This window comes from Cololabis saira, chromosome 15 (assembly GCF_033807715.1).
Source record: "Cololabis saira isolate AMF1-May2022 chromosome 15, fColSai1.1, whole genome shotgun sequence".
NCBI lineage: Eukaryota > Metazoa > Chordata > Actinopteri > Beloniformes > Belonidae > Cololabis > Cololabis saira.
Genome location: NC_084601.1, coordinates 27,291,760 through 27,318,413, shown reverse-complemented (window position 1 = coordinate 27,318,413; position 26,654 = coordinate 27,291,760). Strand labels below are relative to the sequence as shown.

The 26,654-nt window shown below is 45.1% G+C and overlaps 1 protein-coding gene across 1 annotated transcript; it reads right to left on the bottom strand.

The window, feature by feature from the left end:
• Positions 1–130: 130 nt before the first annotated feature.
• On the bottom strand, positions 131–25,013 carry phactr4a (phosphatase and actin regulator 4a). The gene is made up of 14 exons (XM_061741210.1): positions 24,528–25,013; positions 20,486–20,653; positions 20,320–20,400; positions 18,885–20,216; positions 16,028–16,387; positions 11,759–11,890; positions 10,888–11,389; positions 9,483–9,724; positions 7,280–7,451; positions 5,745–5,800; positions 4,029–4,090; positions 3,805–3,942; positions 1,182–1,258; positions 131–1,087 (listed from the first exon to the last, which is right to left on the bottom strand). Exons 1-14 carry the CDS (start codon positions 24,583–24,585, stop codon positions 1,072–1,074), a joined length of 3,396 nt encoding a protein of 1,131 aa, XP_061597194.1. The 5' UTR covers positions 24,586–25,013; the 3' UTR covers positions 131–1,071.
• Between the last annotated feature and the right edge of the window lie 1,641 nt (positions 25,014–26,654).

Here is a 26,654-nt window from a genome sequence, read left to right as displayed (position 1 = left end):
TGCAACGTGGAAACAACTAAACAAACATGGACAGTTCAGTTATAGCAGCATTTTACACACATTGATAGGTTGTTATATGCTGCTTAACGGTCGAGGTGCGACAGCTTTAAAGACTGAATCAACTCTCCACTGAATTGAAAAATACATGTTTTAATTTCTCAGTAGATTGTTCAGTTATTCATGTTTGCAAAAAACAGTTTGATGTCTCTTTATATGTACAAAACAAACATTTGTACCATTAATATGAAGAAATAACAGCAGTACTTTACAATTAAAACGTGTCAGCATTTTCTGTCAGTAGTTTACAATATGAAGTTGATTAGATCTACATTTTTGATCTATACAACTGCAGTCAGCTGTGAAGCTGCATATATAAAGTACCATAAAACAGCAAGGAAAATAAAAATATGTACATTTTCCTGCTTTGTATAATTATAAACAGAGGCTAAAAAATGTCAAATTTCTATACACCTAATTAGGAGACATAAGGTGCCGTATTTAAAAAAAAAAGTAATCTAGTGATATGTGTTCCTTGAGAGAAGTCAAATCGATCAACAAAATACAGTAAATGCACACTGGAGGATGCACATCTTTGGACATGATGCTCCAGAAATCTCCCCGCAGAGCTCAGCTGCTCATCAAACCAAACTCTGACTCTTTCACATTACGTCTGAAGTGTAAATGTGCAGCGCTGCGTTGGTCCAGTGGTGAGTAAGGCAGAGATAGAGTTAGGTTAGTGGAGCAGCAACAACGCTTTTCTGCTCTGTGAAGAACACAAACGTGAAGGCGGGTAAAGGCTTGACAGCAGTTTTCCTCTGAGGGAGATGGTGAGTTAGTGGTGCTTTAGTCCGGTTTGAGTCCAGCTCAGGTCCTTGTAGTGTTGGCACCAGGCGCCTCCAGCAGGAACGCTCTTAAGCTCCTCCAGGAGGAGCCAGATCTGGCTGATCCTCGGCTTCAGCGCCGTTCAGCAGCTGTTAGCATGCTTGCTGCCAAAGAGGCCAAATGTTGGGTCCGGAGGCGGGAGTCGCACCGTCCTCTGAGCCGAAGCGCTCTACTGGTCCGCACAGGAAGCTACGGTCGATGGAATCTGGAGGAAAGAAAAGACGGGGAAGTCAAGAATCATCCTAAACTGTGGATTTAAAGTTAAGAAAGAATGAGTGAGATGCGAGTCCGAGCCTGACCGGGTGTAGATCCTGCTGTCCTCGTGAACCTCCATCTCTGAACTCTTGAAGTCGTTCAGCTCTTTGCGGATGGCGGCCTGAGAGCAGGAGACAGGAGAGACGTGGAAGAAGAAATGACTCAAGTGTTCCCAGCAGGACGGGAGAAAGTGGGCCGAAGCCAGTCCGGGTTCCCAAACAACCTTCTGCCTGCAGATTAGGGCTGAACGATTAATTGCATTTGCGATAATATCGCGATGTGATAAAACGAGATTTTCTAACCGCAAAGGCTGCGATTTGACCAGTCACGTGATCTGGTCACATAATGTGCAAGTGAGCAGAGCGGTGCCGCGTAACCTAAATCTACCATGGCCTCAGCGTTAGGGCTCGGCCAGGCGGGGATTTATAAATATATGGGCCTTATAAATTTCAAACAAACCAACAAAACTCTGAGCTTTGTTGGTTTGTTTGTTAGTTTGCTGGTGGTTTTTTTCTCCCTGTGATTTTTGATTTATTTGTGAAGAAGTTCTGAGTTCCCTGTGAGGAAGGTTTTTTTGTTCCCTGTGGGAGTTTTTCTGTTTTTCTATTAAACTACGCCTCGTTTTGGCTAAAGTTTAACCTGGATTGGTGTCGTGCGATTGGGTTCAGAGAGAACGACCCATAACACTCGTGTGTACAGACGTGTGTAGACGTGTTAAAGAGGTAAAGCCACAGATTTGTTTTCTTTATTATTGTAATCTGTGCTTTAAATAAATCTGACATTATTATAAAACAGACTGATTTATTGCTTGTGTAGTTGAAAAACACATGAGAACAGGACCTTGAAAGAATAATCGCATATTAAATCGCAATATTGAGGAAAAAAATCGCAATTAGATTATTTTCAAAAATCGTTCAGCCCTACTGCAGAACTTAACTGTTGTGCTCCGGCTAGGCGTCTGAGAAGCTTCAGGTGAGCTGCTAACTAAGCTAGCCCTGAGGCAGCGTCTGCGCTGCAGCTCTGGGAAACTTCTGCCTCCAAGGCAAACCTCACAATCAATAACTGTCAGGAAAATCTGAACACAGACATTTCTGGATGATATGACTGAGTTTTAGCTCAATGGAGGGAGAATGAACTCAAGATGTTTTCTCATCAACTTCATTTCCCGCCGATTATTCGTTCACTTTGGCATTTCAACCTGAAACATTTTCCAGAAATCATCATTAGCTCAAATTACCACACGACAAAAGAGCAACTTTTCCAGCACAAAAAATAATAAATAAATAAATGCTACAGTCAAAGTCTACAGACTCTTCTCTCTGGCAGGAGGCTGCGCTCCATCAGGACCATAAAAAACATTCCCGACTGCAGCTGTCCTCGTCAATTAGGTGCGTCGCATTAACGCACATCCTACGTCACCTCTGTACAGACTCATTACTCAAGCACTTTAAAACCAACATGTTGTACATTTTTTTTTTTTTTTTTAAATATGTGTTCTTTTGTATTGCACCAATCACCACAACAATTCCTTGTGTGTGTTAAACTACTTGGCAATAAACTCTTTCTGATTCTGATTCTTGGTGAAAGCCTCCTCATGTTGAACTTGTCCTGAGATCTGGGACGGAGCATCACCCAGTGGAAACATGGAAACAGCTCAGCTGCTGCTGGAACGGGTCTGGACCCTCCAAGCCCCAGCAAGGGTGAGAACAAGTGCAGCTGTGCAAGTGCGGCTCCCCAATACCTCACAGAACTTCTCCACACTCACACACCAGCCAGAGCACTGAGGTCGTCAAGTCAGTTGCTTTTGAGAGAAATTTTTGAGAAAAAGTCGCGAAAAAAGTCAAAATTTTGAGAAAAAAGTCAAAATTTTGAAAAAAAGTCGAGAAAAAAGTCAAAATTTTGAGAAAAAGTCGAGAAACCAGAGACCAGAGACCAGAGAGACCAGAGAGACCAGAGACCAATTTTGAGAAAAAGTCGAGAAAAAAGTCAAAATTTTGAGAAAAAAGTAAAAAAAATTAAAAAAAAAGTCGAGAAAGTAGTCAAAATTTTGAGAAAAAAGTCAAAATTTTGAGAAAAAAGTCGAGAAAAAAGTCAAAATTTTTGAGAAAAAGTCGAGAAAAAAGTCAAAATTTTGAGAAAAAAATTTTTGAACACTTATTTATTTTCTTTGGCTTTTGGTGTACGATAAATAGTTCCCCACATCTGTGAGAAGTGATTGTGCACTTTATGTGTCTGTTCTTTGCCGTCTATTTTCTATTACTATTTTATTGATCATTCTAGCATGTTGGTGATTTTATTGTTTCTACACTTTGTACTGTATTTTCTCTTGGTATTGTTTCATTTTATTGTATACTGTACAGCACTTTGGTCGACCTCGGCCGTTTTTAAATGTGCTATATAAATAAAATTGACATTGACATTGCAGCAGGACAACACAGGTGCTGGTGAACAAACTAAGCTGTGTCTGGAGGAAGAACGGCCATCAGCACGTTTCTGTGTGAGAAGGAGCGGCAATGTTTCCAAGAGGCTAAAACAGTCAAATACATTCAAGAATCCACGTCTTACTGGTTTTTGTTTGTTTGCATCTTTCATATGAGCTGAACCTTTTCGGATTTGGAAAAATAAAACAGGGAGACTCTGGTAAGAGTGGGTTGTGGTGGTGTGAACCTTGTCAGCAGGAGTCAGCTTGGTCCAGGGCTTGTCCGCCCGCCGGTCGTAGTCCTGAGCTGAGGTGCACTCCACGTACTCGTGGAAACGCAGGATCTTCTTGGCCTGCAGCTCGGCCACGGTGGGTCTCTGAGACAGCTGGGGGAGGAACACACGGCGTTCTGTCACGCTGAACTGCAGCAGCAGTAGGACATGTCACATGGGGGGTGCAGCTGTGTGTCTACCTTTCTGGTGAGCCTCCGCTTGATCTCAGATCTCTCCAGCCGGCGATCGTTCTCGTTCATGGCTGTGGAGGAGAAGAGCTTCAGTGAGGGGACAGAGCAACTGGCAGGAAAACTCCACTGAGAAACCCAACTCAACTGCCCACATCTGCACAAAGTGCTGCATTGTTCGAAGGAAAGCAACACGCTGTCTGATTCTGAGTAGAGATGCACCGATTGATTGGCAACCGATTGCCATCGACCGATAGCGCCCATACCGGTTTTGATCAGAGTTCTCAAAATAGTTCAAAGCAGGCCGATCTGAGGACGTTTACAGCACCAGCGCGTGCGTTCCCACACGTCAGACCCAGGTCTGCTAAGGGGGCGTGGCCGTCTCTACAAAGCATCAACACTGAAAACGGCATCGCTGGTACGGGAGTTTTACAATGTCCAAAAAGGACAACAAATTTGCAGTTTGCAAGGTATGTCAAAAGGAGATTCCCCAAGGAAGAATGTTACAAAAGAATTTCAACACAAGGAAGTTGATAAGACATTTGAACGTTTCTCACATCAAGGAGTATATTAAGTTTTCAAAGTTGGCTGCCGCTAAGGCAGAGAAAGAAGAGGAGCGTGCAGCAACAGCACTAATCCAGCTGAATGTACCAGACCTATAAACGAAAGCAGCAACAGCAAGAAAAAGAAAGAACTTCATCCTAAAGTAATTGATTCATAAGCCTTGATCATCAGCCGCTTTCTGTTGCAGAAGACGTCGGTTTTAAACGCCTCATTAGCTGCTTGGATCCCGGTACGCACTGCAGAGTCGTAAATATTTCACTGATGAATGTCCGCCGGGGTTATACCAAACTATATACAGTCACATCCAACCCTCACCCTCACGTAGGACGACAATCATGTCAGTCATTTGGAGTTCTAGTGTGAAGAGTTGTGCTTCACTCACAACAGTCTCCTGGGTCACGCGCCGCAGAGGCTTTCGCAAAGATTTCATAACTCATTTTAGTTCAAGATTTAATTCCTTTTTCCACAGGAAAACTAAGGTTTAGTTTAAAACTTTATCAACTGTAAGACATGTCTACTGTTGTGTGTGTTTGTGCACATGTCTAAGTCGTCTCTAAGAGCCTCTAGGAGGGTGACATGTTGCACATTTCCTCAGCCTGCAATAAAACAGTGGTCAATTCATGATACTTTCTCATCTCTGAATTTTTAGACCTAATAAAAACAATGTCAGTGTTGTACATGAGACAACAATATTGAAGAATTTATGGATTTCATGCTGTGATCGGCAGATACTGCTTTTGGTGATCAGTGATCGGCCCCCAAAGTCCTGATGGTGCATCTCTACTGCTGAGTCATGTTCATGATTCATTCTGTTTATGAACTTAGTCTGAGGGAGCTGATCGCTGCACACTGGATACAGCTTACAAGTGAACAAAATCTGGATTTTACTTTCAATAAAATGCTTTTTAACTGGAGTTTCTACAGTTACACTTTAACACCTAGTTTTTTGAATGAAAAGTTTGTGTTTGCACATAAAGAACCAAAATAACTACAAACATGAGAGAGTAACAGAAGACGACCCAGGAAGTGTCTGACAGCCCAGAACCGTCGGTTTTTCATTTCAGCAGAAAAAGACATGCCTCCTAGTGCTTTCTTGTAGATGGGGGAATACAAACACACGAGGATGGAGGATGGAGACAGTGACGGGTGGAGGAGCAGCCTCACCTGGAAGAATATTTCTCTGCTCCAGCTCTTGTGCGGTCGGTCTCTGACTTAGTTGCCTGGAAACAGACATTTCATCATCAGTGCAAAAGGAAATCTTTTCATGTTCAAAGTTTTTTAACAGCCAGTAAAACTAGGAATGTGTTTCGTGGAGGAATTCGGATGGACTGAAGAGAGCAGTCACTCATGTTTATGTTTAACTGCACTCAAGTTAAATGATCCATGAAAATTACTCTTTACTTCCAGTGCTTTAAAATTGTTATGCAAGGAAGCCTGTATCTTAGTAATCATGAACATCGCACGGCTAAAATGTAGATTTCTTGCATTAAAAAAAAAGTTTAGGGGCCAGGCCCCTCCTTGAACCGCCACATCATAGTGGTGGAGGGTTTGTGTTGCTGGAATGATCCCAGGAGCTATATTGTCTGGGGCATTACACCCCTGGTAGGGTCTCCCATGGCAACCAGGTCCTGGGTAACGGGCCAGACTAAGAGCGGTTCACAAGCTAATCATAGCAGAGGAAAGATCAAGGACCGTCAAGTCGCCCTGATCGGCGTCACCAGGGCCCCTCCCTGGAGCCAGGCCTGGGGTTGGGGCTCGAAGGCGAGTGCCTGGTGGCCGGGTCTTTGCCCGTGGGACCCGGCCGGGCTCAGCCCGAAACGGCGACGTGGGCCCGCCTTCCCGTAGGCCCACCACCCGCAGGAAGGATCGTGACAAGCCGGTGCCATGTGATCTGGGTAGCAGTCGTGGTGCCTCGACAACCCAATCCCTGGACCAAAACCCTCTCAGTGGGGACATGGAATGTCACCTCGCTGGGGGGGAAGGAGCCGGAGCTTGTGCGTGAGGTTGAGAGATACCGACTAGAGATAGTCGGGCTCACCTCCACACATAGCTTGGCCTCTGGAACCAGCTCCTTGAAAGGGGCTGGACCCTCCACTACTCTGGAGTTGCCCAGGGTGAGAGGCGGCGGGCTGGTGTGGGCTTGGTTATAGCCCCCCAGCTCAGCCGCCATGTGTTGGAGTTCACCCCGGTGAACGAGAGGGTCGCTTCCCTGCACCTTCGGGTCGGGGAAAGGTCTCTCACTGTTGTTTGTGCCTATGGGCCGAGTACCCGGCCTTCTTGGGGTCCCTGGGAGGAGTACTGGATAGCTCTGAACCAGAGCGGTGTTTTGTTGTTGGACTTCTGTGCTAGTCACAGTTTGTCCATCACGAACACCATGTTCAGGCATAAGTATGTCCATCGGTGCACGTGGCACCAGGACACCCTAGGCCGGAGGTCAATGATCGACTTTGTTGTCGTTTCATCTGACCTTCGGCCGCATGTCTTGGACACTCGGGTGAAGAGAGAGGCTGAGCTGTCAACTGATCACCACCTGGTGGTGAGTAGGGTTCGCTGGCGGAGGAGGAAGTATCCATGATGTTCAGGAACTAGAAAGGGTGTAAAAACACCAGTGTGATGTCTCTGGAAAGCCTGATCAGGCTTCCAGCAGCCACCAATTACAGCGGTAAATATCAGCTGCTGCTCATGACGGGACCCCCTACCGTGTCAGCTTGGTGCTGATCTGGTTCCTGATGGCCAGCCACTGCTCGCGGCTGTGCCAGGTCATCTCCTCCTCGCCCTCTCTGGCGGCCTGCTCTGCTCTCTCTTGCCGCTCCTGTTTCTCCAGCCTCATGGCTAACGTGTCCTTCCTCTTCACGCGGCTTGCTAGGCCACCTGAAAATAATAACATTCAATATCACAACCAAATGTAGACCAATGAGGTGATCACCAGCTTCTTGTATTTCAACTAGGGCTGTCAAACAATTAATTTTTTTAATCATGATTAATCGAATGTTGTCCATAGTTAACTCGCGATTAATCGCATATTAATCTCACATTTATTATTAAGTTATTTTTTTATGTTTTTAATACTGTTAACAACATTAGAAAGGGAAAATATGCTGCTTTATGCCAATGTTTATTCAATTTTCCACAAAAAAGCTTTTGACCTGAATGTAACATTCCTTCATAAATACAAACACAATTTAGTCCCCAACTTTACACTTGTAAAGACTAACTTAAGATTCCTTGTTTTTTTTAAGCAGCTCAAAGTAAAACAATGAACCATGTGCATCACAAACATTGTACATTGTAAGAAGTGCATTGGTCAGTTAAATTTCCCATGTAATTAGCTCTAACCTCATATGGAGGAAAATAAAAGGTTCAAGAAATATCCCCTTCTGCTAAGTGGGATCAAAACAGGGTGATACAAAAAAACTCTCTGCATCGGTCGTGTTTGGCTGCAAGTGGTATTTAAGACTCGACGTACTTCGATGTTAATTCATTTCAAATCGACATGCAAATAACTTTAGTCTTGTCAAGCGAACCATCTGGCATCTTTTTGAAAGTAAACTTGCCGTTCAAAAGTCCCTTTTCATTCTCCATCTTTCAGTTCTCCATACTTTTCCTCCAGCTACAGGTGCCGTCGGCAGCCAGAACTTATTCATGGGTATCAGTCACGTGACATTTTTTGTTGTCAGCGCCATCTTGAGGACCGACCGGGGACCTTCACGTCGCGCAGCCAATATGACGTCTCACCTAATAACTCACTTAACTCCCGAAGAACAGCAACGGTATCTACAGAAAACTGACACTTTAGGTTTCGATCCGTATATAATATCTAATCAATTACTGACTCCACTCCAGTCTGCCAAAAACCTGCCAGATTTGTCGTTTGCGGACATATATATCTACCTGGTCCACAATCCTTCTCCATACACCGGCAAAGCTCTCAAAGCTTTTAAAAGTACCGAAGCTTACCGCTACTTCACATCAGGATGTGAAATTAGAAAAATTAGAATATGGTGTAAAAGTTAATTTATTTCAATAATTAGACTTACAAGGTGAAACTAATATATTACATAGTCTCATTACAGGCAAAGCAAGATATATTAAGCCTTTATCTGTTATCATTTTGATGATTGAATTGTTTAATGATTTTATAAAATATTCTAATTTTTTTTGATTTTTTATTTGGGCTTTTCATAAACTGTGAGCCATAATCATCAAAAATATAATAAATAAAGGCTTGGAATATATCACTTTGCATGCAGTGGGAAATAATATATCTAATATATTTGTTTTCACCTTAGTTGAATTTACTGAAACGAATGAAATGACATGACATTAATAAATAACAGAGCGAACCAACACATGTTGCTGTCTTTAATATATCCTCTCCTTTATTTTGTTTATTACTGTTAGTTCGTTGTTCCTGTGTGTGACAGACGTGCATGGGACAATTGTGAAATACAGAATAAACTGCGTTCCGTTTTGGTTCAATACGGAACGCAACTTTTAATTCCCGTAACTATTCTGTATTTCAAGGGATGGGTGGCGAGCCTGGTTATTTACCCGAAACAAAGTGCTCACTGCAAAGTCTGGAGTGCTCTGTAGGAGTCCAGTGGTCCCTCCTGATAGCAGCAATCCATTTCTCTCGACGCTCAGTGTTTTTGGGGACATTATAAAAGTTCAATCCCGTTTTTTTAGACATATTGTTGTCGCATCCCACGGCACAACAGATAGACGGCATGTTGGAAGTCGGTCCTCAAGATGGCGCTGCGAGTACTGTGTGACGTCACATGATATCGATGAATAGAATGCGCTTTTATTTTTCTATCCTGCTTGTTAATCGCGCGTTGTTAACGCGTTAACTTTGACAGCCCTAATTTCAACAGATTTGAATCAAACGGAAGCAGGACATACTTGGTGGGCCTTCGTCGTCATCCTCCTCCTCATCATCATCGTCTCTGTACAGGATTGGCCCATCAGAGTCGGACTCCTCCTCCGGGCTGTCCTCAGGACCCCCTCCCTCGGGGATGACGCTCACTCTGGGGTCTTCCACCAGGCCCCTCCTACTGCGGGGCTCCAGCTCCAGCTGCCGGCGAGGCCTCTGCGGCTGCAGCTTCTGCATCTCCTCCTCCATGTCGAAGTCGTCGTCCTCAGGCCTGTGAAGGGGAGTTTTAGCCCAAGCTTGGATTCCCACACAGATGTGTGTGTATGTGACCCACAGATTTATAATCAGTACATGCCATTGATGGGAGGCATCATTACACAGATGTGCACCTCTGGAACTGCACAGATTGAAGTTGTGCTTAAAAATACACAGGTGGAAACATGCCACTTTAACGTGATCCTTTTGTTTTTATGCTCTCAACCCTTTGGGTTTGGGGTTTCATTTGTAAGTACCAGAAAGAATAACATTTTCTTTTCTGGGGGAACTGGCCACCTGAGATGAGATGTAGCAGATCAAACAGAGAAACAGGTCTCTCACATTAAAGGAGCCGTCTGTAAGAAATGTCCAAAACTGGTACTGCAGTCACTTTCAAAATATTGTTGAGCGGCGTGTACCCTCCCCCTCCTCCCCCCGACCAGAGGTTGCCAGGTAGGCTGCAGAATGCAGCAGGAACGTAGGCTGCCATGGCTGCCATAATTAGAGCCGAGCTGGCAACCCGGATGCCGAAACAATACTGACTTGGTGATTGGGAGATAGGTGGAGGGTGGAGCTTCAGAAACAATACTGACTTGGTGATTGGGAGATAGGTGGAGGGTGGAGCTTCAGGCCAAAACAAAAAATGACAACATAAACATCAGTTGAGGGCTGCAACTCCTCTTTTTAAACTGGAATATCCTGGCTTGAGTGCTGTTGTCAGTGACATAAGTATTTGAAATGAACATGATTTTTAAATGTCTGTTGACATATCAGGGTCATTTTATGATTCGTTTTATTATTGCTCTTACATACAGCTCCTTTAAGTGTTTACTTGAAACTTTGCAACTTTATGAACTTGATTCAATTTTCAATTCAATTCAATTTTATTCATATAGCATCAATTACAACAGAAGTTGTATCTAGAATCTTTCCAGAGACCAGAACATGACCCTCGAGCAATTATTACATAAACAATGGCAGGTGAAAACTCCCCTAGTGGGAGAAAAACCTTAAGCCAAACAGTGGCAAGAAAAACTCCCCTTTAGGAGGAAGAAACCTTGAGCAGGTTTGTTTTTCCTCCACTCAGAATTTACTTGTAATGTTTTCTTCTGAGTTTTCCCCAGAGTGCAGATGGAGAATAAACGTAATTGTACAACAGTGAGGAGGAGAGGGACTTACAGCCTGAGTGGTTCCATGGTGATGGGGAGGGAGTGGCGGGAGTTGCCCCCTGCCTCTGTCAGGAAGTCTGGGGGAGACTCAAACAGGAGGGAGTGGGCCCTCTGGGAGCCGTCTGGGTTGGGCTGAGCCGGGCCGGGGCTCGCCAGCGCTCTCTGGATCAGGATGTGCAGGGGGATGGCGGGGTGCTGACTGGGGGGCTCTGTTGTTGGGCTGGGGGGATCAGCTTGGCCAGAGGAGCTCGGTGGCTGGAGAAACTTCACCCTGGGGGGCGATGGAGGTATGTGGGAGGGCAGTGGAGGCAGAGGCTCGCTGGACATCTGGGGAAGTGCTGCGGGGGGAACCCCAGCGTGGCCGGAGGGGGGCTCGGTGGAGGGAGGCTCTGGAGTCGGGTCCACAGAGTGCCGCTTGGTGACGGGCGTCATCCGCTTGGGTGGGGTTGGTGGTGAGCGCCTGGTCGGCGCTGGGACCACAATCACACCGCTGCCGGGGTGAGAAAGTTCTGCTGTTGAAGAAGAAGAAAAAAAAGGCTACATTAAATGCTCGTCATCACAGGGGAGTTTTAAATTGCTCAGCAGTGAGGTTAGTTTTATTAACAAAAACAAGCAAAAAAATTAAATGTGTCACTTTTGTTCAGTTAGAGATGATACCTGTGATTGAGTGAGTGGATGGAAGCACATTTACAGACAAATCAAAAACAAGAATTAAAAGGGATTCCAGCATTTTCATGCAGCGCGTCGTGTGCAGCCTCTACAACACATTAGTGGAGCTAAGACCATCATGCAGCACACGTCTGGGGTTAGATGGGTGGACGGCTAGTGCCAGCCTGCAGGCTTTAGTAACGTGCCCCGGGGTCCGGGGCCTCGCCGACTACCTGAGCAGGCCTGGCCAGTCCTGTGTGGCAGGTACACAGGCAGAGAGCGGTAGGGGCCCAGCGGGCCCTGCTGCCTCCAGCGGCTCCAGGGGCCGGCCTGCCTGACATTACAGCTCCTGTCCAACGAGGAAGCTGGCAAAAATGAGCGGAGATGTCAGGGATGGAGCTCGTTTACATTCCAAGCTGGGAGATAAATACGAAACGGAGGGGGGTTCAGATCATGTTTGTCTCCACCTCACACGCTCCAGAAGTGGACTGTACAACCATCAGACCAGAAATAGAGGGGATGCGCATGACGTCACAGATGCGACTTCACAGCAGGTTACGTCCACTGAGTGGCAGAAAGACTGAGTGGCAGCGTAAACTTTCAGTTTGAGCAACTGGAAAACATCTAAAATGGGAAAGTGCTGTTGTGGGATCGACTGTACTCATAGATTTAGCAAGAAATCAGAGTTATCGTTTTACAGACTGCCGAAAAATAAGCTTAATAGAGACAAATGGATCGCAGCAATTCACAGAAACAACTGGATTCCAGGCACCGAAACGTGAATTTGCGGTTCCCATTTTGTATCAGGTAATGTTGGATTTTTGGGTAGCTAACGTTAAACGGTCAAATCATAAAGTTCGGTGTCCTCATCACTTTAATTTCGCCAACCAATCCTGCCTTGAAGTAGGACCAAGCGTCAAGACTTTTGTAAGCCTTCAAGCTTTGCTTTTTTTATTTCCCCGGCGTAGAAATTAAGTACATATAAATATCAGAAAACTGGATTTGTGGCAAAATATTAATGTCCATGGAGCACTGTTTCTTGAGGTAACTGTACGGGTCACTGTCAAGTCCAACTGCCTTTAATTTAAGCTGATAATCTTCTCCACTAGTTGCAGCCATTTTTGCCACTCAGTGTGAGTAAGGGGGCGTGGTCCAGTGGGGAAGTGACGTCAATGCAGACCCTCTATAGCCTTCATTAGAGAAATAACCAAGTACAGGATAAAAACAAACTAGACTCAACTTCTATTTTGAGGTTTTCTGCCATTCCTTATACATCTGAGTCTACATCTGACTGACATTCATCTGTCATTCAAACATCGCCCTTAAGTGTACCTATAAAAATATCCATTGTTTTATGTCAAGTCTTTAAATGAGGTAAACACAACCTTGGATGAGCAGCTACCAGCGGCACATCACAAATATTAAGATCAAAGTTTAGCAGCAACAACATGAAGTTACCCTGCTTTTTCTCTTCGATGTTGTCAGTGTCTGGCGTGGTTGTGGAGGCTTCTGGGCCCATTCTTCATCACTAAATGTGCTGACATTTGTTGATGTCAAAGACCTCAAAGACTCTCCTGCTGTCCAATCCCAGAATTTTAATCAATGAGAGGTCTGGGCTTGGACTGTGTCGCCGGTAACACGCTGGTGTGTGGAGGAGTTGGTGGTCCAGATAAACCGTGGTGCTATATTCACTAGACTGTTGTGAACGTCAACATTTAACAGGCCTGCAGAGATGTCATGACTGCGTGGACTGGAAACTGCTAAATATCTCCTACTTGTGAATAACCTTTCGTCCCTGTTGAATGACTAAACTTTTTGGAAATGGTCCTGAAAACCCTTCCCAGATTACTAGGCAGAAATAAGTGCTGATCTATCCCAACAGAAGGCTTCCCCAGCACCATAGTGCTAACAGTTGCTGATAACCCATTAATCCACTACATTTGATCAAAACGGCTTTCGGCGTCTGTGAAAACGCCACTTTTTCTTGTTTTTATATTACACCACGCCTGCTATTCTCCCGTTGGTTTGAGGTTGCGTTTGCCAGAAGACCTGGTTACAAATACAAGGATTAGGAAAACAACGATACACATGAGACACAAACTGTGGAGTAACATTTACAACCACTGCAATCTCAGACATCAGGCTGTTCTGAAACTCTGGTAGACCCTTTCTAACCAAGTGAAATCTGAATTCATCTGTGAAGACCTCCCCTAACGTCAGACAGAGACCGTGGGGTTCAACCTGACATTACCGGGGTTTGTCTGTAAACAAGAACAGCTGCGGCATGCTGGGACAAAGGATATGAAAAATGAAAAGCCAGTCAGTTTCTTTCTGCCCTCCAGAAGGCACGCTTTTATGCAACAGCAGATGTTGAGACGCGCCGGTACACGCCTCTTCAGCGCGGTTGGCTGAATGCAGCAGCGCTGAACAACCAACACAGCCAAAGATCCCAGACTCTCCAGATACCAGTTACCCAATGTGGTTCTGGTCTGTGGGGAACAGAAACTCCTCTGTGACTCCTGCTGCTACAGGGTGGCTGGTTGGACTATTGCACAATGATGGGGATGTTTAATGGCTAAGTTGAGTAATTACCATTACATTACCACCTTTTGTTTATCAGTGCATGGTAAGATTTGATGAGAACTTTTCAAAGCAGAACTGACACTCCTTTTAGCACATTCTGCATTTGCACATTTAGGTTTTTGCAGAGATGCCAGGAGGGTTAGTGTGTGGCTTCAGTCAGTCCTGCCGTTTCCTGTGTTGGATCCAGTTGGATGTTCCCAGTGCGTCCGTCCATCGCTAGCTTTTCACTATGCAGCTCTTACAAAACAGCTCTAGCTGTGCAGGCCAGTCACAGTTTAGAGCCGCTCACAGAAGAAAAAATGTTAAGGTCTGGTCACCAGCTGAGGAATCAGTGCATCCCTAATTCTATGTCTTTGTGTCCTTTCAAAACCTGTCCTTAATATTTTAACAGTGTCTTCGCAGGTTGTCCACAAGATCCCAACAGCGACACCACAGCTAAGTAAAAGCTACATCTTTGAAACAGATGTAGACACAAACCTTGGACACTCCACATTCCTCCTAGATCCTGTCAATAAGTGACAGCTGACACAGGTTTGCTACTGTAATAAGTCTCCAACCTCTCATGCAGCCGCTCATGGGGACCTCAATAACCAGCTCTACTTTTATGTCTTGTATTCATCTATTTATTTTAAAACGGCACATTTATTTAAACTGCGGTAAGGGCAGGCGACTGAAGAAGACTCGTACATCCTGTAGCATCCTGTAAACAGTTCTCTGTTGGCCGGGTAAACACAACCAGAGCACCACCACCTCTAGGAACAACATCAAATGTTTGGGCCTCCTAAAATGCCTGACTGATGACTGAAAAGTGTATTCTTGTGACTAATATGACTTATTTCTTCATAATTATAAAGATATAAAGTCAAACTTCTGAGGTCACATCTGAAATGTACACACAGACCCAGAATCAGGATGCTGAGCCATAACCATCTAGAATGAGTCTGAAGGAACATTCTACAAGTTCCCTCATGGGATTCATAAAGTATTACTGGATGAAAGTGAAATTAGTTTACACGTTTCAACGGGCTGTGGATGGAACTCACTACATTTAGATGGGTTTAGTTGAGTCCTTACCAGTCAAACAAAAACGCTCTCGCACTCGCTCATGATTCAGGAGACATTTAAGAGCAGACTTCAAGATGAAGGTAGATAAAGTCTACTGCCTAAAACACGCTGATTGAAACCTACTTATAAAATATTATTCAAGTTCAAAATGTGCAGTTGACTTTATATTTATTATCCATCGTTTCTCCAGGAACACAGTATGAAACCTGTGCAGTCTCCAGTCAGAAACACAAAAGAACTCAAACAAGTCAGCATCTCACAACAACAGGGAAACAGAGACCTAACTTCTGTGCATTTTCTCGTGTGAACATTAACACCTGGACCCCTGCAGTACATTTTTATCTGGGACATTAATCAAATGCAAATGTGCCATAAATGAAATTAATGAAGTAATAAATCCACCAGAATATTTCAGTGATGTGGAAGCAGGATTTATTACTCACTTATTTCTTCTATTTCAGTTTCTTCTCACTTCCTTTCTTCCTAATTTCTTTGCTGAATTGCAATGGCTGGACTAAATATAATGGCTGATTATGTCTTTGGAGTAAATTCAATAAAATAATGAATGCGCTGCACAAAACACACATGTCAGGGTACTTTTACATTTCTCCCCAGGTGATACTGGTCATGGGGGAATAGGGCATTGCGCTGTTTTTGATATAGTTCTCTATGAAAGTGAAACCTGTACTTTCCAAAGATCTCTTACCTCTTCACTTCTTTTTGCTCATAAAACAAAAGGGTCATTTTAGAACCGCGCTTGTAGAGAGTCATAAATGAAAGAAAGAAGGCACACAAGGACTGAAGCAGTGGTTGACAGGCCGAGAGGCTCGTTTACGTGACGGCAACAAACTCACCCAGGGCTGCAGGATTGCTGTTACGGTTGGTGGGTTTAGGTGGAGGGACAGGAGGCTGCTTGGCGTGAGGGGGGATGGGGGGAGGCGTGTCAGCTGAGGAAAGCACAGTGTGGGGGGGTCGAGGTGGGTCTTCTATTATCAGGGACACCGTCCTTGGCGGTTTGGACACAGGTACTTCAGAGGATGAGGAGGAGGATGAAGAGGAGGATGAAGAGGAGGAGGGGGTTGGACACTTGCCAGACTCAGAGGGAGGGCCGGTGAGGAATTTAGGGGGGAGCAGCGCCTGCTTGGGTGGGAGGGGTTCCTGTTGGGAGTCTGGTGCTGGATGAGTGTCGGGGGCGAAGCGGACAGCAGCAGACTCTGCAGAGGCGGCGCACAAACACACACACTCATTAGAGACAGGGTCAACAAGACTCCCACAATGCTATGTAAACAGGAAACAGGGTCAACACGCACACACACACGCACACACACACGCACAAACACACACGTTTCAGAGCTTAGCCAGCGTCAACAGTCGGAGGAGAAGCAACATAAATCAGTCAAGTTCACCAGCCGACATGGAGACAGATCAAAGAAGCCCCCAGGCATCTTAATGATTTCATGTTAACCTAAATCCTGTATAAAAAGTCTGACTTTAGTTGTCAACATAACCTAGACTTATCATTTACCCAGAATTCAGTTCAGTACAAATTCATTTACAGCAGCGCTGTCAGAGACTCAGACAACAGATGTGCCCCCCTCAGAGTGGCTGTGAAATCAAACGATTGAGGTTTGTTTGTGCTCTGAAGTTGGACATGTTAACATGGGTTGTGGAGCGGTCAGTTGAGGGACTGCAACACCTCTAAAGCCTGGGATATACTTGCAGTTCAGAACGAGTACGCATCATGGCCGCCACGCGTATCCTGCGTTCATTTGAGGCGTCGATGTGCACATTCTCAAAAAGACACTGAACGCGTACGCAACCTGCAGTTCTGGCTCTGCCCGCGAGTGGCGCTGGTCCCGGTCTGATACCAGCTGGCCACAAGTGACAACACAGAGGTTGCTGGCGCCGTTTCCTTTGCCGAGATCGCAACCAAAGCAATGTTATGATCTCCTACATCATCCAATGGTGTCATGTAAACTTGTTTGTTGTTCTAATCTGCTACTACCACTACTACTAAATATTTAATCACTTTTCCAACTGTTGGTCACCGCCGGTACGACGCGCTCTCCTCGCCTACGACGCGAGCAACGTTGCGGATGGTGGTGCACGCAAACAGACGTGAAAGGACGCGAATGCAAGCACCAACTGCAAGTATATCCCAGGCCTAACAAATGAGCCTCGACCCGGACGGGAGATCAAAGCTAGATGAGTCCCTGGAGAGCATTTTGGCACCTGGGAGCGGCCGGCGGCAGCACGGGCTACTGCTAAGAGAGATTAATAGTCGCTTCCCAGTTAGAGTCTACAAGTCTTCATTGAAACCTGCTTTAAAAAAATAGATAATAATTATATCATATATAATAATAATAATAATAATGCTGTAAACTGCATTTTCCCCTCTGTGGGACTATTAAAGGTTTATCTTATCTTATAATAATAATAATAATAATAATAATAATAATAATAATAATAATAATCATCATCATATATATAATTATCAATTCAATTATGTAATTTAGTGAAGAATAATTTTATAATTTCCACTTGATCCCAATCATTTGGATATTAGTGATTGGATTGGAACATCACTAATCAGCAATATTCATAATGGAGCGTTGCTTATATGTTTATTTAAAGTCTCAAAAAGAAAAAGAAAAAAATGCTTCAGGAAACATAAGCGCTAAACCAGTTGATTATAGGAGCATGAGGCTCCTTTTAAGAAATGAGACTCTCTAGCGCCACCCTTCGCCACGACGGCCGTCGGAGGTACTGCAGCCAACAGTGAAGCCGGCACGGGAGAACGGGGAGAACACGCATGCAGCGTCATTTGACGTCACAGAAAACTTAAAACGTATATGAATTTTTTTCATAAATCCTGCCTCAATCCTGCCTCATGCTCCTTTAAATAAAACTAAATAAAGCTGTCTAAAGGCTGAATTATGGTTCTGCGTTAAACCTACGCCGTAGGGTACGCGGCTACGCGGAGTCTCTCCGTAGCCTACGCCGTAGCCTGACGTGCACCTCCCAAAAAAATTTAACTACGCGTCGAGGCGACGGGAGGGTGATTGGTTTGCTTGGTAGCAACGCATTTCCGGTTCCGGTTTGTGAAGCAGTGGTGAACTTTCAGCGCTCTTTTCTTCGTGTGTGATTTTTTTTTTTTTTGCGTTGTTTTGGTTTTTTGCACAATAGTTGTGCTTATCTCTTTGATTCACTGTGACTGGAAAAACTGGAAGCTAAACAAAAGTATCAACTAGCGCTCCAGATCGTACAGTCGTTCATTCTGCTTGCAACACTGCTGCAGGAAGTTGGAAATCTCTTTGCTAGTAGATTTCAAAGCACAAATGTTTGGAGCTCTTGGAAAGAAATGCTTTTTCTTAATGTAAATGTATCCGAGCCTGAAGTGGCTGGCTTTGCATTGCTGGACTGATTTGCCTTGCAGGTCAGGCTTTGTCACTGTTGGGGACCGATTATTCATAGTTTCAGCAAACGATAAGCTTATCAGAACGTAATTGCACCTCATGTATAAGCCAAGTTTATATTGTTTTTTATAGTTATCCTTCCCTATATCCAGAGAATGTGTAGCATCCTGAATATGAAATTAAAAGTATCAGACAGCTGCATTACCTTGGAATACCAGAAAAGAATTAGCCATGGCATACATGCATCAGTACGTAGTCAGTGCTCAGAACCATCATTGATCACCGTAGACTTCACCTGAGCGCTCTCTGAACTCTGCCGGTGCGTTGTGTCTGGGCAGAGTTGTCCTCCGGTCGGCCTCTGAGGGCAGGGGAGCTCTCTTGCTGTCCTCTGAGGACGTCTTCTGTAGAGGAGGCCTCAGGTCCATGTCAGAGACCGGCCTGACCAGAGACCGGGGGCCGTCCACGGCACGCTGAGGCACCGGCCTCTCCCTTCTCTCACTCTCGTCTTTTGGCTCTTTTTCATTTCTCTTGGGGTTTTCTCTGTCCTCTCTCCTCTCTCCGTCTTCCCATCGGTCCCTGTTGTCCCTCCTAAAATCTCTCTCTGTTGGAGGACCTTTTCCTTCTCTTTCTCTGTCATCTTTTCTGACATCTCTGTTCTCTTTCCTTTCATCATGCACTCTTTTCTCCCTTTCATCCTTATTCCTCTGCTCCCGCTCGTCCCGGTCCCTCCGCTCCCGCTCGTCCCTGTCTCTCCGCTCCCGTTCGTCCCTGTCTCTCCGCTCCCGTTCGTCCCGGTCCCTCCGCTCCCGTTCGTCCCGGTCCCTCCGCTCATCCCCGTCCCTCCGCTCCCGCTCGTCCCTGTCTCTCCGCTCCCGTTCGTCCCGGTCTCTCTGCTCCCGCTCATCCCTGTCCCTCCCTGGCCTCTCGTCCCGGTCCCTCCCTGGCCTCTCATCCCGGTCCCTCCGCTCCCGCTCATCCCTGTCCCTCACCGGCCTCTCGTCCCTGTCCCTCCGCTCCCGCTCGTCCCTGTCCCTCACCGGCCTCTCGTCCCTGTCCCGATCCTTACGCTCTCTCTCATCTCGATCTCTTCGTTCCCTCTCGTCCCGATCCCTGCTGTCGCGAATGTCCATTCTTTCGTCTCTGTCTCTCTCTCTGTCATCTCTCCAATCTCGCCTTTCTCTTTCCTCTCTATTAACAGCTCCATCCCTTTCCCTTTCCTCTCGCCAATCTCTTCTCTCCACATCCTCCCTGTCCTTTCTTCCTCTGTCCTCTCTATGGTACCTATCATCTCGTAGAGGACCTCGAGGTAAAGACCCTCCTCTCTTCTCAACATCTGAGGGAAGACGGACTCGCTTGTCAACATCTGAGGGAAGACGGCCTCGCTTGTCAACATCAAGGGAGAGCCTTACATGGGAGTCTACATCCAGAGGAGCTCTGCTACTTCGGGAAGCATCAGACGGTGCTCTTGTTCTACGTTCATCTCCCTGAGGAACCCTAAGATTCCCCTTGAGGTCAGACTCGCCTCGAGATACTCCAAATCCCGCTTCTGACACCCTATCCACATCCATTGGCACAGGGTGTCCATTCTTCATTGGTTGACCTTTGGTGAGCTTCACATTGTTGCTCTCTATCCATGTGCACACACAAAGAGAGAAACACGTCAGGAAATTTCAGATCTCTTCCAATGCTTTGGAATATTACTGATCAAGGACAGACATGAACCCACTTACCATTCTCTGGTATGTCTTTGAGAACCCCTCTCTTAATCAGCTCATCACGACTTTTCCTGACAGAAATTTTTCTTTCCAAAGCTGAAAAAAGGAAGTCCATACAAACAAATAAGGCTAAAAAAATTGAAATGTAAAGATTTAAAAGTAAATCCTGCAACCAGCATACCTATAGAGGTTTCAGTGAATTTCTCACTTGGCTTTTTCTTCCTCCACTTCCAGGGCTTGAAGATCTTTCCCATTTTTGAAAACTTGCCCTTGCGTTTGGTTGGCGGCGTTCCACCTGAGTTTCTTTCTTCATCCCCTGTTGTGCTCTGCTGCAGGTCGACCTCATTGTCTGCAGGAAAACATAAGCAAAAACAACCAACAATGACCGGCTTGTGATAACTACGAACACTTTATATTTGCCAATAACACGTCGCAGTGAAATCAATGACAATTTTAAATTTCAGTTCTGCAAGGCTTTCTGGGTATATCTCTGAACTAAGAGGGCTTAACTTGTTCCCACTCCTGTAAAAGTCGCCCAAAACGCCTATCCAAGGCATACCAAAAGTAAATTGAAAGCTGTTCTTGAACCGTTTGAAGTACAGAGATGGTTTAGGTCTCTTTTGAAAGGTAACACTCTGAAGTTCTTCCCCCAACTGTCAGAATCACTGTAACTACTACTATTATTCAGTAATCTCAGTTTGAACACACTGAAATAGAAGGTTTTTATTTCAACCGGAAATTTGTTTTGTAATAAGATGTCTGCAGATGAGTGAATCTGGGACTTATTGGCTTGAAACACACTGAGACCACAGCCTGAAGCCTTATCTAGTGCAACTTCAAATTTGATAACAATACCACAAAAAATTTGTTTTTTACACATTTTTTTTGGAAGATGTCTTACAAAGAGTTTTATTATAACAATTATTTCCCATGGGCATCATTTTTGAACCGTTGAAGATACAACGTCCATACCTATATCGTTCTGGGCGAATGCTGCAATTGCCTATGTTTTTTCTCATGACAAAAGCCGGACGTGCTCGTCCCGCCCCAACACAGGCGCTCATTCGCTATGAGGGGACAGGAAGCTCCATAGAGTGTACGCTCAATTTTACCATTGCGGTCTCCCGTCTGAAAACGTGCAGGATGGAGGAGTTACAGACGTGTAAACATAACAACATGTGCATCTCCAACAACGGTCGAGATGAAGAGCGGCTGTTTGTGGATATTTACTGGTATAATAATGTATTTTGGACTAAATACTTTACTGGATAGGATCTACTGGACCTTTTTTGAGTGTAATCAGACAATTTTTGTGGGAATATTTTTGCCTGGACTGTTCCAGAAGCCTCAAAGGGTAAGTTGCGTCATCTGCTCAAATCTATCTTTCTTTGTTTGTCGTGTCGATATGTACCAGCTGCTATGATTATAACCTGAAATGGTTTATATTGCTGGAATCACAAGAATCTTAACTTTCTAAGCAAAATTTGTAAGGTTTGTACAAGATTTGTAAGATTTGTAAATGACCTAGTTTTGTAAATTTTGGAGTGAGTGTGCACCAGATATGGGCTGGACGGCCCGCAGGTGGGCCGTCGGAGCAGCGTTGTCTGGGGCATTACGCCCCTGGTAGGGTCTCCCATTTGCATTGCCGGCAGTAGGTCAAGACTTGTTCCCAGTGCATGTTGGACTTTGGCAGAGCTGCCCTTTCTCGCCGGTTCTGTTCATAATTTTTTATGGACAGCATTTCTAGGCGTAGCCAGAGACGGGAGGGGATCCGGTTTGGGAACCACGGGATGCCGTCTCTGCTTTTTGCGGATGATGTTGTCCTGTTGGCTTCATCAGATCGGGACCTCCAGCATGTGCTGGGGCGGTTTGAGGCAGAGTGCAACGCGGCAGGGATGAGAATCAGCACCTCCAAAACCGAGGCCATGGTTCTCCACTGGGAAAGGGTTGCGTGCGAGCGAAAGATGGAGCATGAGATTGACAGACGAATTGGTGCAGAGTCCGCAGTTATACGGTCAATGTACCGGACCGTCGTGGTGAAGAGGGAGCTGAGTCGAAAGGTGAAGCTCTCGATTTACCGGTCAATCTACGCACCTACCCTCACCTATGGTCATGAACTTTGGGTAGTGACCGAAAGGATAAGATGGCGGATACAAGCGGCCAAGATGAGTTTCCTCCGCAGGGTGGCTGGACGCTCCCTTAGAGATAGGGTGAGGAGTTCGGTCACCCGGGAGGAGCTCGGAGTCGAGCCGCTGCTCCTTCACATTGAGAGGAGTCAGCTGAGGTGGCTTGGGCATCTGTATCGGATCCTCCTGGACGCCTCCCTAGGGAGGTGTTCCAGGCATGTCCCACCGGGAGGAGACCCCGGACACGCTGGAGAGACTATGTCTCTCGGCTGGCCTGGGAACGTCTCGGACTCCCCTTGGAAGAGCTGGAGGAAGTGTCTAGGGTCAGGGTGAAGGAAGTCTGGGCATCTCTGTTGAGGCTACTGCCCCTGGGACCCGGTTCCAGATAAGCGGTGGAGAATGGATGGATGGGCTTAAGCAACAACAGGGTAAAACAGAACAACAACACAAAGGATGTTGATTTATAAACATAAAAAGTTGAGAAACCCTGGAAATTCAGTTCAAATCGTTATTTATTTAGTTGTCAGGTTCTCTACTTATCAGACATTAACAGTTCATTGTGCTCATTTCAATGTACCGGACAAAGTAAATTCTCTAATGTCACGCAGCTCTAAATCTTATGAGGAATTTGGAACCGAATCGTTCTTTTAATTATTTCCAGGTCCTCCAAGCTATTTATTAAATAAATCGTCTCTCCTCTTGACCACCGTTTACTACGTGCTGCCATCTTGAAACTTTGTTTTGAAAACAAGCCCAGCGCGGAATATAAGCGTCATCGCGACAGATGGACGAGGGAACGAGCAGCGCAGAAAGAAGAAGAAAGAAAGAAATTTAAAGCGGAATGAGTGTATGCATGATTGCGGAATTATTCCATTCGGATTTAAAATCAGAATAAACCAGCCACTTAATTTCGGAATTAAGTCTAATTCGGAATGGCCATTTTCATTCGGAATTAGGTGTTTAGATGGTAATTTTTACCGATTTTAAATCAGATTTAATTTTAATTCTGAATTAAAGAGGAATTAAACTTCCCATGTAAACGCGAATGGCCTTTCAATCAGGCATATTGCGAGGGAAAAGGCAGTTTTGAATGCACCAAGAAACAACATTGGGTTCAGCGTGCAGACCACCAGTAATTGGGGCTAACTGGGAATAATCAGTAGGCAGAAATCTGTTGTGGTTTGGCTACAGGGAGAAAATCATGTGTTGACTATACATGAAAAGATCCCCATTCAATGAAAAAAATAAAAAAGGAAAGAAAAGTTGGGGCAAAAATACAGACTTAGCGTTGACAGATGAATTTTAAATAGTTAAGAGGATAAACTATTAACAAATAAAACCAACTCCAATCAGAAAAGTTTGTTCCAATGACACCTCAGATTTCCGTAATTAACACAAGCTTTAGAAAATGCTCAGCCATTCAAACCCTGAGCTTTAATAAAAGCCCAGACGATGCGCTAACCAGCTGGCTCAAATGCAACACCTTGTAATCATCAGGTCAAACTGGCCGGGACTCATGCCAATCACATGACACGCTGACACCAGCTATGCAGGAGAGCACAGCACAGACAAAAATAAAACCAGCATGCAGGGCAAAATAACAACTGGGAGGAAGTTATAAGCTAACAAGAATAACCAAAAATATGAGCCAGTAGCCCACCGCTTGAATGTGAGCGACAGGCAAACAGTGGCTGAACAAATGAGAGTTGTGTGTGTGCAAATGTAACATCCAAAAACAGCAAAAACCAGTTTGAACTGTTTGAACCATGTTGAGAAAAAACGGAGTTGGTGTCAGTTGGTGCACTGCGCCCCATAATCTTGCATTCATATATGCTTCCACCGGGAGACGCCGCGCTAGCACACACAGACACGTTTGTGTGGTTTATGTGTTTCACAATCACCACATTCCATCTGCGCGCATTCTTCTGCACGTCCGTGCCTGCCACCTTCCAGGCTTCTTCAGGTTCGGCAACACCTGCTCAGAGTCCGGCGACTCTCGAGGGCTTTCTGCCCTTCATCAATGCAGACTACCTTCCACCTCAAACCAGTTAAACGTTTGACAGTCATGGCGCGGCGAGCGAGCGTCCTGCCACTCACCCGTGCTGTGTTGCGCTGGTTGCTGGACCACACTCTCGCTGCTAGCACTCTGTCCCATACTACGGCTCGAGTCCCCAGAGGCCGGCCGAGCACGGCCGTTCCTGAGGCCCCCGGCGAGAAGGAAAACCCACCTGGATCCTCAGAACAGAGAGCCACTGTAACTGCAGAGCGTCTTGACTGCTCACATCATGCGATCAAGCCTCTCTCGGCTGTACAGTGCTGCCCTCCCCCTTCCTGCTGTCTTATTTGGCCTCTCCTTTCCTTCCTCCCTCCTCCGTCTCCTGGTTCAAATACACAAACATGCGCCGTCTCCCAGTGCTTGAGTCCCTCCCTTCTCAGAGATCTGACTTCATAAATGAGATACAGCAGTAAGGTAGTGCAGGAGTCTTCAGATGCCATTCATTCCCAGGAGCATATTTCTGGAGGGCAAAGTTCACAGCGGGCAAGCTTTGAGGCTGGACTGGTCCGGCCATCCCCCTAGAGCGCTCTTCCGGCGTTACTACCTCTGTACAGGCTAACTGCACGCCTCCCTGAAGGCTGAGAGGCGGACTCTGCTGGCTGAGGTAATTTGAGCGGTGGAAGGTGAAACTGGCCGAGGTGGAGCCGGAGAACAGGAAGTGACACAGCACAGGTGTACAATGACTGTCCTGTGCTTTTAAAACTAGGAAATTATGTGTAAACGTGACTCATATTCACACCTATGAGGCTTTTGAATGAAGAGAGAAAAACAAAAACAAAACATATCATTGGAAATTCTGCAGCTGTTATTTAGAAACCAGGAGACAAATGAAGAAAAAAAAACAAAATCCTGACTTTGTGTAAAACTGTGTTCAAGCTAGAAAGCAGAACATGTCTTCATGCTAGATTTACCAAGTAATACATAGGGTCCCTTGCAAATGAATGCCCTTTCATCTGTGACATTCAATTGTATTTATATAGCATCTATTACAATACAAGTTGTCTGTAGGATCTTTTCAGAGACCCAGAACATGACCCATGATCATTACATAAACAAGTTAAAAAAAAAGTCTTGTCTGACTATAGTTGCTGTTAGTATTGTTTAAATAAAACATCTTTCTTAAATCTGTGCCATTATTTATATCAATAAAGAAAAAAAAAAATCAGTCTTTCAGAGTTCTGCTCCTCATCAACGCACAGCTCTTTTAAGGTTCCACCACGTTTCAGTGCACTGAGGTCTGAACCTTTACCCCGACTCATTATCGTCTCGTATGACCCAGTTTCAACCAACCTTCAGCTGCTGGACAGTTGGCATAACACACGTCTCTAGAATGTTCTGGTAAACAGACGAGTTCATGGTCCAAACCGTAACCCCTCCAATTGCTGCGTTTGTCTCTACAGGTTTTTTTTGGCACACTAGAGTTATGTGGTACGGATATTATGGGATAATAAACTGCTCAAGGTAAAAGAGTAATAGAAACAATCCACTTTCTGGATCCAGGGTCTCCATTGATCATGCATTAGCAGTAGCAGCTCATGAACAGGCCCACATAAAGTCTCTGTCCATACAGAAGGAGTTTGTCGGGCAAGTGATAGTGTCTGATTAGACAAGTAGGATACACTTCAGCTGCTGATTGATCAACATTCCTTAATATAGTAATAGAACTGATGTGATGTTTTAAATGTTACATTCTGGAGTGTCAATTTAGGAAACAATTAATCACAGGTGTATGACCGAGCCTTCTGCTCCGCTGCCCCCCACATCTGGAACTCCCTCCCTGAACACCTACGTCAACCCCAGTCTGTGGACACTTAAAAAGGGGCTTCAAACTTTTTTTTTCAGGAAGGCTTTCCCTGGTCTTTCATAGATGTCTTTATTGTCTCTGTGCTTTTATGCTTTTACTTCTGGTTTCTTATGTGTCTTTTGTTATTATTCCTTTTAGTTCATTTTGTTTGCTGGTTTCTGTAGCACTTTGAGATTATTTTATGAAAAGTGCTTTACAAATAAAATGTATTATTAATATTATGACGACTTGATACCATTTCCTTCACTTAAGTTTACAAACTACTGTGCTAATGGTGAAAAGGCCCATCAGTAATATCCTGTAGAGGGCGAGAGAGAATGTTTCTTGCGCAGCATGTTTAAATTATACTTTTGAAAGAAAACAA